This window comes from Crocuta crocuta, unplaced genomic scaffold (genome assembly GCF_008692635.1).
Source record: "Crocuta crocuta isolate KB4526 unplaced genomic scaffold, BGI_CrCroc_1.0 scaffold223, whole genome shotgun sequence".
Classification (NCBI taxonomy): Eukaryota; Metazoa; Chordata; class Mammalia; order Carnivora; family Hyaenidae; genus Crocuta; species Crocuta crocuta.
In genome coordinates, this window is record NW_027529426.1 from 2915220 (window position 1) to 2926870 (window position 11651).

At 49.8% G+C, this 11651-nt stretch overlaps 1 protein-coding gene across 10 annotated transcripts in view; it reads left to right on the forward strand.

Moving 5' to 3' along the window:
- Nucleotides 1–11651, forward strand: part of APBB2 (amyloid beta precursor protein binding family B member 2) — a 375901-nt gene that overhangs the window by 352205 nt on the left and 12045 nt on the right. For 9 of the 10 annotated variants that reach the window (XM_077758890.1, XM_077758894.1, XM_077758895.1 and 6 more), the window contains 2 exons: nucleotides 8071–8185; nucleotides 10654–10741. In XM_077758890.1, the coding sequence (XP_077615016.1) occupies nucleotides 8071–8185; nucleotides 10654–10741 (203 nt within the window). Of the gene's footprint in view, nucleotides 1–1445; nucleotides 1627–8070; nucleotides 8186–10653; nucleotides 10742–11651 lie in introns of those variants that run through there. The other variant, XM_077758899.1, reaches the window with a different exon arrangement.

Consider the following 11651-nt stretch of genomic DNA (forward strand, 5'->3'; position numbering starts at 1 on the left):
AACGTTCGCATCAAATCTCTTGGTTGCTCTTTGTCCTTATTTGCATATGGGTCCTGTCCTGTGCAGTTAAAGCAACTCTGGTGACTTACAAGATTCTACAGAAAGATAAGCAGGGCAGAAAGGGTCCTTCTATATTTCAGCAAGTCTTAATATAATTCATATGAATGCAAATGATTATGAAAACATCACTCGTGGATAAGGAGACAGGATTTCCAAAGAGACTTTTTCTTTGACTTTTTCCCCTTCATTTATAATGTCAACTCCCATTAATTGAATGCCTGTCCTGTGCCAGCTGTCACAAATTCCCAGCATCAAACAACATGTTTTTTTGACCTGAGCAAACACAGATTACGTAGAAGGCGTTATCTTCTTGTGGAGACTGGGATAGGACTGCTAGCAGTGGAGATTTGGTGGAGAATGGAAGGGAATCTCCTAGAAAAGAGGGGAGAGAGTCAGTCCCAGACAAGCCTGCGCTGTCTGTAGCTGACAGGGTCGCTCATTCTGGTTGGCTTCAGAAGGCAAAGCTCGATCCCACAAGCAAGGGCTGCAGGGAGGCAAATTTCAGTTTATTGTTTAGGAAAAAATACGTATTTTGGCTCAGAGGGAGCCTTCCTGCAGTGGAACAGGCTGATTCATTAAGCAAATCAGATTTCATATCACTGAAATATCCCAGGTACCACCTCTCTGGGCATCTGTAGACGGGGCGGTTTAATGTTAGCCTGGCTAACCGCTAAGAGGTCTGAAGTTGCCTCATAAGTTCCTTTTGAGGAGAGAGAAACACAGAAGCAAATCCATTTATGTAAGAGAGTTGCGGGGGAGAGAGGTAGGAAAAGGGTGAATACTTCAGTCTTGGCTCTTTTTTAATAGAACTCATTTCAATAAAGAATCATGTCTTCATTCATTCCGTGAGATTAAGCCCCTACAGGGTGATTAAAATGCTCTTCAACTGAGAACAGTAAGAGCATTCTTTTGTCCTCTCCTTGCCTTTAAGAAATTTGAGGCTGCCGTGTAGGATTTCTTAGCGCTGACATTTTTCCCTGGTGGAACTATTGGCTGGTCCTCTGGGGGAATAATTACCAGGGACAACAGCCAAAGGATAGGAGCCGAGAGTTGGAAACACAAGGGCTCAATAAACAAATGGTGAAAGGTGCTCACTTCTGTTCGAGTTTAAGGAAGGGGCACAGATAGCTACAGCCATAAGCCTGGGGGTTTTCTTGTTTTTGTGTTTGTTTTATACAAAAGGGATTTATTTAAAAAAAACAACAACAACAACAACAGTAAGACACAACTACGTACGTCATGACACTGTCACACTGGGCTTTTAACACAAGGCTTCCTCTATCATACCGAGGGGGGAGGGGCATCACTTCCTGGTTTTTAAAGCAAACACAGTGATTCTCATGACTGCAGGAAATAAATGGGGCACAGCTCCATGTGTGGGGAGCAGGGGACTGGACCAGCGCCTCATTTAGCAGATGGCTCATCCAGCATTGTAACTGGAGCAAGCTGGAGCAAAGGGCAGAAATGCTTCTTGCTGCTGAGTGTCAGACAGAATGTCTCAGACATCTGGAAGACTGTTGGGAAAAACAGGAGCTGTGTTCTGACTGGACCTCAGAGATCCTTTGGGTCAGTGTTGTGGTTTAAGCCTTGGGGGGTGCGTGACCACCAGCGTGCTCTGTAGCTGGGGAAAGGGGGGCAGGTGCTAGAAGCCCATTTGAGCTGTGGAAGCCAGGTAGCTGTGTAGCCCCAGAGCTACTGGCAGCTCTTGAGGAAAGAATGCGGGGAAGGCGGGAGGGGGCAGGAGAGCTATTGAGGGCTCTGTAGGCGAAGGTTCCTAAAATGTCCCAATAGCGGGCTGACCCTCCCCCTCATGCAGTGTCAGAGCCACCTTGGGCCCTGCCTGGCTGTGTGACCCTCAGTGGCACCTGGTGCTTTTCCTTGCAAATTCACACATGGCCCCCGGCCCCGTCACAACAGCTTGGCTTGCAGTCTGTCAGGAACACTGTAGCTGTGGAGGTTTCTTGTTCCCCTCAGAACACAGGAAGATCTCTAGAAAAGGTCAGAGTGCTCTGACATGTAAGCAAAAGGTCTTTTAGAACCCTAACACTGATTGGAAAATGTCTCTCTGAAAGGCCAAGTTGGGCAGCATCTTGACCTTTGCTGAAACTGGATGATGGGACATGGGGAGCTCATGGCCTGCCCCCTCTATTTCTGTGTTTGAGAGGTTTCACAATGAGACGTTTAAGAGAGCAAAAAATAGGCAGATGCACAATGTTCTTTTGTACTCAGGAGGTCCCATTCTCTTCTCTAGGGAAAAGGCTTGGCCACCACAGATCTCCCTCCCTTCCTGTTGCTAAGGCCAAATGGCCTGTCTCTTGGCACTCCGCCTCTGCAGCCCTAGAGACTTGCCTGAAACCCTCTTTTTTGGATGCCTTTGGAACCAGCTTGTCCTGGTCTTGCCCCCCACCCCCCAACACTTTCTCCACCCTTTCACTGGGCCCACCTGCCTCAACCAGGCCTTTAAATGCTTTCTCTTCTGGTCGGGCTTCATTTTGTCTTTTCCCATTCTCTACACCCTCTTCCCCCCTAAGTGCAGCTGCCCCCAGGCCCGTGTCTTTAGTCCAGGCCACAGGCCTGAGCTCAGGGACTAAGCGTCCACCTGCTTGGTGGGCCTGGCCACCTGGTGCGCCTCAGGCACCTCCCGCTTCCTGCGCAATGGGGAGCTCATGAGCTTCCTTCACCAAATCCCTCCCCTCTCCCCACCTCCCTGTGAGGGCACTTAGTTGGCCCAGCAGGGACCCTAGAGGTATTCCGGGTTCTCAGCCATCCTTGCAACACCTCTTTTCCATCTGTCTCTGCCACCTTGTTCTCACAGGTGCTGATCTAGCCCGCATCAGGCTCGTCCTCGGCTGCTGTGTTGACATAAGGGGGCACCTCCCTTGACCCACTCTGTTGCATCCAAAGAAACTTCTTAAAACTCATATTGTATGGGGTCACATGCCATATTGCAAGGCTCAGGTGGCCAGACTGCTGGTCGGACACAGGTACAACCTCCCTGAGGTCACCCTTGGCCCGTCCCCTCAGTACCAAGGTGTGCGCTTAGGACCAGCAGTTCTTTCAAATACTCCGTGGACTTTCTTACCTCGATGCCTTTGCTCATGCTCACTGAATCTTCTGTGACCGTCCACTACCCTTCTTATCCTGGTGAGGTTCTTACCCTACTTGACGATGCCACTCAAATCTCACTGGACGTCTGTATCATTAGACAGTGGGCTTCCGAGGCTGAACCTTGTCTGTGTTTGCATCTCTGGCGCCTGACACATAATAGTGGCCCAGAAGGTATTTGTGGAGAGAATGGAGTATTTTTTTAAATTAGAAGTCTTTAATCATGTCATAGTTTCGTTAGAACATAAAGCCAACCAGCAGCTGTATTAGTCCGATTGCTGCTTTAACAAATTACCGCAAACGGTAGCTTAAAGCAACACAAATTTATCCTCCTACAGTCCTGGAGATCAGAAATCTGAAATGAGCGTCGCACTTGTAATCGTGATGTCCACGTTGCCAAAAACTCCAAGAGGAAATCTATTTCCTTGCTTTCTCCAGCTTCTAGAGGCTGCCTGCTTTCTTGGCTGGTGGTCCCTTCTCCTGTTCTTTCATTTACAAGCAAAATTCCTCCATCTTTCCCCTGTAATTGTGTTGGGCCCAACCAGATAATTCCAGATAAGAGCCCCATCTCAACATCTTTAATTTAATCCCATTTGCCACGTGAGGTGACCTATTCACAGATTCTGGACTTCTTAATTGAGCTTCTTAGAAGGGTCATCATTCTATTACAGCAGCCTTTTCAGAAATCAGGTGCTGGGAAGCCAAGCTTTTTTAACCGTTTATTTTTGAGAGCGAGACAGAGCACAAGCAGGGGAGGGGCAGAGAGAAACAGAGACACAAAATCCCAAGCAGGCACCAGGTTCTGAGCTGTCAGCACAGAACCCGACAGAGCCGTGAGATCATGACCTGAGCTGAAACCAAGAGTCAGACGCTTAACCGACTGAGCCACCCAGGCACCCCATGGACAGCCAAGCTTTTGAAACCACCATTTAAGCAACATTTGGGTTTCATTCTGAATAATAATAAAATTAGATCAGCCACGCATTTCATTGCACACAAAGGAAGTTGTTTACCTTCTCTATGCCCCAGGTCTGAGAGAGAGGACTCACTGCCTCTGACAAACCCCCGTGTATAGCTTGCAGCTATTTAGTGTGACTAGGGACATGTCTCAATAAGAGAGGCGCGCAAATCGCCTGACCTCCCCAGTGAGGAGAGAATGCTTGTTTTTTCCTGGGAAACAGATGAAACCCTGGCGGGGTTAGTTATGGGATTCACTCGCTGTCACAAACGGACAGATTCCTACCTCCCTGATCTATCAGCCTGGTACCTGCGAGGGAACAGGAAAAGATAAAATCTGTTTAAAAAAAAAAAAAATTGTCAGAATCCCCCAAAGCCTTCGGCATCTGAACCTCTCCTTTGGGAAGATGTGGGTTCCAGATGGTTGCCTTAGGCATTAATCACTCTCCCTGGAGCCAGAAGAAAATGAAGATTAATAATAATAATTTTGTTTTAAAAAAATTACTCCTGAGGGGTTGCATATTAAGGAACAGAGGGCACGGAGCTGAAGTTTGATAGGATGGTCCATTGCTTACTGATCATAGATTTTTCATCCTCCCTGATGGTAACCTTGCACTTGGAACACTTGCAGGACGGCCATCAGTCCTGAAGAGCAGGTTGGACCTTGAAAGCTTATGTCATTGAATATCAGAGCTGGGCAGGAACCCAGGAAATCATGCTTTTCAACTTTCTCACTTAGAGATGAGGCTAGACTCCATGTCCAAGGTCGTATAGTTCAGTGGATTCGGAATGAGACTGTAATTGGGGCTGCCTGAATGCTGACTCATCGCTCTCTGGCTTTGCCTTACTATCTCTGAGAGAACAGACACGTTAAATCTGTGCAAGAACTGCAAAAAGGAGGCTGTGACAAGCTCCTGTCCTTTGTGCTATAGAATTTAAATACTATAATAAGCATCTAGACACCAGCAAGGTCCTGGAGCCCAGCAGGCCAAGCAGGCTTTTGAGCTGGTTGGACTGTACCGTAGAGGGAGCAGTGCCCCGCAGTGCAGGGACACCAGCGGTCACCAAGTGAGGAGAGATGCCATGAGTGGGGACCTGCCTTTCCAGGGCAGAAAGGACAGCTCCTTGGCTGGAATAAAGATGCTGGAAGAGTAGGTGGGACAGATTTTAAAACTGTAGAAATCCACAGAGNTTCCAGGGCAGAAAGGACAGCTCCTTGGCTGGAATAAGGATGCTGGAAGAGTAGGTGGGACAGATTTTAAAACTGTAGAAATCCACAGAGTTGTTGGGGATCATAGAACCACAGCTGAACCTGGAATTTTTTTTTAAGGTTATTTACTTAGAGAGAGCAAGCAGCAAGGGAGGGCCAGAGAGAGAGGGAGACAGAGAGTCTTGAGCAGGCTCTGGGCTTTTAGCACAGAGCCTGACGTGAGTCTCGAACTCACAAAACGTGAGATCATGACCTGAGCTGAAATCAGGAATCTGGACACTTAACCTGCTGAGCCCCCAGGCTCCTGAACATGGAATTTTGAAGGGAAACAGCTGTGCGTGGCAAGACACCACATATATTCCTTTAGGATCCATTTAGGAAAGAAAAGCCAGAGAGATGGAGGCTAGAAACGGGGCCTTCCTTGAGCATGGTCTCCAAAAGTGAAGCCTTCTGTCATTTTTTTTTTTAAATACAGTATGAAACCTTGGATTGTGAGTAACTTGTTCTGCAAGTGGCCCACAAGACAGGCAAATATTTTTCATAAATTTTAACTTGATAAACGAGCGACATCTTGCAATACGAATAGTACTTGATGCCAGATGTCACATGATTCCCAACTGAGCCACCGGTTCTTGAAATTCTCTTTGATATACAAATGCTTTGGATTATATGCGTGTTTCCAGAACAAATTATGCTCGCAAACCAAGGTTTTACTGTACTATGCGGTCTCCATGGTGGTTGAGACTAGAATGGGAAGGCATCAGGAACCCCGTGTAGAACAAGACTGTGCTCACCCCTCAGTCTAGGCCCAGCACCTCGCCCAGACCCACCCCTCGCTGCCATGAAGCCTGTCATCGACGCCTCTGACGGAGGGCCGGTTCACCCAACAGGAGATGGGGATGCTGCTGCAGACCCTATGCCAGAAGGGGAAGAACACTCACCACCTATATGGCCAGGCCTGGACCTGGTACTGGGGGTGAATAAGGCACAGAGCTTCTTCACAGAGCTTCAAGGACTTGCGGGGAGGACACATTCCTACACAGACACTGATGATACTCTGTGCTTAGTGCCGTGTGCATAAGTTGTGGCCACAGCACCGGGAAGGGCGCTCTGTCCAGCTCTGAGTCCCACACCGTGACAAGGGCATGGAGACCGTGTGCGCAGAGGCGGGGAGCGGAGACTGCTTGAGAATGCCCAAGAGGTCGAGGTCGTAGGGCTGGCGGGAGGGGGGATGGGTTCGGGACATTTTTCGGGAGGTAAAACCTGCCAAACAAACACGGGGCAGGTGGGGGGGTGGGGGGTCCAGAGGCTGACGGAGAGGCCAGAAGGCCTCCTGGTTCCAGCATGGAGGGCACCAGCTGAGACAGAACGAGAGGAAGGAGAACACTGGGGAGAACCGGTAGTGAAGCCAGGTGTGGACAGGCTGAGGCTGAAGTGCCCCTGACCTGGAGGCGGGGCTTAGAGAGCCCCCACGGCGCATGGCAGGCCGTGCAGGGTAGGCTTCTCTGCCGCGTGGCCTCCAGTAGATAGACCCCTGTGCCTTCCCAAAGAAGCCAAGGATATCTAGAGGAACGTGGCTGTCATGGTCTGGGAAAAGACCACCAGTTCTTAGAGGAACCATTAAAAATAAACGCAGCTGTGGTTACATTTGCAGTGCCCTGGCTTAAGCAGCAAACACAAAGAAACCAGTGATCCACGTGGGGTAAATCTGGGCGTTTCTTGTACTTAAACACTTTGATCTTGAAACCATTGTCCTCCAATAAGAACAGTGAGAAATTTAGTTGTACGGTTAGTTGTTCTACCCGGTTTTTTGAAGCCAGGTCTTGGCACAGTCATTATCCTTTTCATCAGTAAAGCAGATGGTAACGTGCAGCACCAGCTGCGCGCCCGCCGAGGTGTCTGCGCTGACCGTTTACCATGTGCTGCCGCTGCCGCCGCCATGCTGGGCTCCTGAGTGGGAGCCGCGCTTAACAGAGTCAAATCCCGTCAACGGAATGTTGGTCTGCGGTGTCTCCTTGTGTCACTGCCCACCCTGTGACTGCCTGTCCACTTTCTCCTGCAGCTGTGGTCCGATGCACTCTCCGTGCACGTGTTTACCCATCAGACCCTATTGTTCTTTCTTTTGTACCACTGTTTGTCATAATAGCGCTCATGCACACTCAGGCTCTTCTCAAGCCCCCTTTCTCTTTTATAATCATATTTGTTGTTATGCTAGAGAGGAGGTTCATAAAAAAATCAGTTTTTCATTAAGGGCTGTAAGAGATTCCAGGAGTTGAGCACACTGACTTTGGGAAACAATGTAGTTCTTTTACTCAGAAATGAATTATTTTTTAAAAAATTGTTTTAATGTTTATTTTTAAGAGAGAGTGAGAGAGACAGAATGTGAGCAGGGGAGGGGCAGAGAGAGGGAGACACAGAATCTGAAGCAGGCTCCAGGCTCTGAGCTGCCAGCATAGAGCGTGATGTGGGGCTCCCAACTCATGAACAGCAAGATCATGACCTGAGCCGAAGTCGGACCCTTAAGGGACTGAGCCACCCAGGTGCCCCAGAAATGAATTCTTACCGGGAAACTGTTCCTCCATTTTTGGGTAGCTCTTGACGTTTACATTTTGTTTTTAACCATCGCATACTCTGTTTACCACTGATATACTGGCTCCTTGCTCAGCTAACATTCGTAACTAGAGGCTGTGTTGGTAAAGTTTCCTTTTCTGACATACTGACAAATTTTGTTTGCACAGAGATTTTGCTTATGTAGCAAGAGACAAAGATACGAGAATTTTGAAATGTCATGTATTTCGATGTGACACACCAGCAAAAGCCATCGCCACAAGTCTCCACGAAATCTGTTCCAAGGTAAGGCGGGTCAGCACACCGTGGTCCATCCCTCTCTTTTTTTCTCACCACCTGAGCAGGGGAGGGGCCGTGAAAGGGCAGGGGAAGGGGGCTGCATTCAGGCAGAAGTGAGCAGACCATGTGTTTAGCCCAGGAAAAGTACTGCATTTCAGGTGGTGGTCTCAGTGGCTCTCTACCCACCAAATGAGTAGAGCCTTCGAGCCTCCCACAGTTTGGAGGGTATGGTAGGCGGGCAGAACAGTGACGGGAGAAGTGGTAGAGATGTGGACCCCGAGCCTGACTGGGAAAAGGGGGGAAGGAGTCAGGGCAGATTTTCCAGAGACAGGGTCCCCTGATCTGAGAGTAAACGCAGGGAGAAGAACGGGTGTCTGTGCAAATGCAGGCAGCCAGGGGTTGCCGTGAACCCACACTGACTTCAGGAGGACACGCAGCTGCTCATGGAAACTGACCGGCCGTGAGGCAGGGCTGTGGTCAGTGTCTCACACCGGTGAGGTCCTGCTTCCTTAACCAGAGTCACAGAGCCTCCGAGTGAGGACAGACGGGCATCTCAGGACCAACCTTCCTCCTTCCGTCCAGCAGAGCAGTCCCCACCCTCTGCCTGGGCCCTCCTTTGACCTCCATCCACAGGGTCCCCTACTTTTCTGGAGACGGTTCTATTAAATTGAACAGCTCTGGCTGAGAGTTCTTTCTTGTGTAGACCTGAAGTCTTCCTCTCTAGAACTTCTACATATTTACTTGAGATGTGTGATCTATAGCAACAGAGAAAGATTCCTCCATCTCATCCCTTTGCTGGGCAGCCCTTTATTATCTGAAACCCTCTGAAGCTGAGAACTGTACCCGCACACTTAGAAGTGCTAGCCAAGTATCTGTCCGGTCTCTCTGCTCCTGTCTTCCTCCTTTCTCCCGAATCCCCACCCCCATCTCTTTGGCGTCACGTGGCTACCAGGCTCCTAACCCTCTTGTGAGAGTACCCTGGTTGGTTCCCCCTGAATGAACACAGTGTTCCAAGGATGAGCCGGTAGAGAAAAGACCAGGGACCACTCTGTCCCTTGATCTCCAAGGATGCAGTACCGAAGTGATTGAGGTTTTTAGCAACCGTATCACCTGCCATCTTGTGTTCGAATACTGGTTAGCCAGGTGCCCAGGACACTGTCACGGATGCCCTTCAGGCGGGCCTGTCGTCTACTCCCCAAACTTACTCACTGAATCTACACAAAGGACTCGCCGTCCCCTCTGCTGGGAACCCCCTTTGTGGTTTGAGGTGGATGTCAAGACCCAGCCTCATTACAGTTCTTCTGAGCCAGCCACGCCCCTGCTGCAGNTGGGACCTGGTGCAGGTGGCCAGAGCATACGGGATGGGACCACCGTTACTCCCGGCCCCGATTCACACTCGTGTACAACAGGCCCAGGCCCCGGCTGCGCCTGTTACAGCAGTGCAGGACACTCGCCGGGGGCCGTTTGCGTCCTCCATGTATGCAGCAGACATCGCTGAACACTGTTTATGTGCCAAGGACTGTTCTAAGAACACAGCAGACACTAAAACAGAAAAAAAAAAAATCTTTGTCCTTGGGGAGTGCAAAACCCCCAGAACACAGCCCAGCACAGAGTAAGTGCTCAGTAAAAATGTGACGTTGCTAAACTCAGCCGCCTCCTTGGCTGCGGGCCCAGGCACAGGCCTGGAGACGGGTGGCGTGAGCTCTGGGGAAGAGGTGACTTTCATTCCCGCTGGAGTGTTCAGAAAGCTTGGGCTGGGAATGAAGGTGTGAGTTACCTTTTGGGTCATTGAAGGTTCAGTTCCTAAACCACCAGCACTGTGTAAACAGAAGGGAAGTGACTATTCAGTAAAGGAGACGTTCGTGCCCCCAGTGGTAGACAGCTGATGGACTGAACAGTTTGCAACTAGCCCCGCTAGCAGCTAATCTTTCCGAGCACTGACAGAGCTGACATCGCCTTATCCCTGGGGACATAAATATTACTATTCCCACGTGCAGAGAGGAGATGAGACACCAGAGGTCAGGTGACTCGCCCAAGGTCACACAGCTAGTAAGTAGCGAAGGTGGGATTTGAACTCATACGCGCCATCCCGAGGGCCCTGGAGAGGGGACCTAACAGCCAGCATTCAGAAGCAGTGGGAAAAGTCCCTCGCTGTGTGCCCCCCACCGACCGCAGTGGGCCAGCAGAGGGTATCTGGGGTATTTCACTAGAGATGGGAGCCTGGCGAGTGGAGGAATAAGTTCCAAACAGCAGGGAACTGCTGCCCTGAGGGCTAGCCATTCACCTGTTACCCGTAGGGAAAATGGGTACATTCTCAACTATGCAGCCCAGCAGTACGGGGGTGGGAGGTCAGGCGGTGGACTACAAAACCAGCTCAGCTTGGAGGCAGAGTCAGCGCAGGCCCTTTACTGACTGGCATAACTGAAGTCCGGGCTTCTGTGACCACAAACCACAGTGTGTTTTCTCCCCTTCAGATTATGGCCGAGCGGAAGAATGCCAAAGCCCTGGCCTGCAGCACCTTACAGGAAAGAACCAATGTGAACCTCGATGTTCCCTTGCAAGGTAGGTCAGTGGCATCTGCTGTCTTCGTGATGGCGCCGCCCATCCTAGTCAGGAGCCAGCGGGTCTCACAGAGTTCCCGGCTGTTTCTAGCCTTAAAAACCATGCTCACCCCATGGAAACTAATTTGACAATAAACTATTTGTGTAAAAAAAAAAAAACAAAAAAAAAAAACCATGCTCACCGCAACAAATGCCCGCTGAGCTGGCGCCAGGGAGCCCCTGTGCACAGAGTTCGTTTTGTGTCGAGAGGATTAGGCACAAAAGGCCAGGAATAGTTTTGTTATGACAGGACAAGATTAAAGAATATCGTCTTTAGTGGATTTATAACTCCTGTACAGTCTGGGATAAGAACCAGCTGGTTTAGAAATATGTGGGTTGATGTGGGGAAAAAAAATTTTCTTGTAACTCTGATGATGAATGTTAGACTCACGGTAATGGGTTTGCAATATAGACACCTAGCAAGTCACTGTGTTCTACCCCTGAAACTAACATCATGGTATGCATCAGTTATACCTCAATAAAATAAATATATATATATTGGGGGCGCCTGGGTGGCTTAGTCGGTTAAGCGTCCGACTTTCGCTTAGGTCATGATCTCACGGNTTTAGTCTTTTTTCCTGTCTCTGTGCCCTTTGCGATTAAATTCTCTCTGGGCATCAACCCTCTAACAAAGAGGAATCAGGAACTGTTACTGAGCATGTCTGAAGAGGGCAGTGGCGAGGCCAGCACACCCGTAACCATTCCTGCCTCCTTGCCAGGAAACGGAAGTTGAGTGGGTTCTGATCGCCAGAGCCCCAGTGTCTGGCGCAAGAGCCCTTGACCTCACAGAGCAGGTGCGCCACACCTCGCTCTAGAGACAGGCTGTTGTGGCACGGGTGGTGCTGGGCACGGCGGATGACACACGGGGTGAA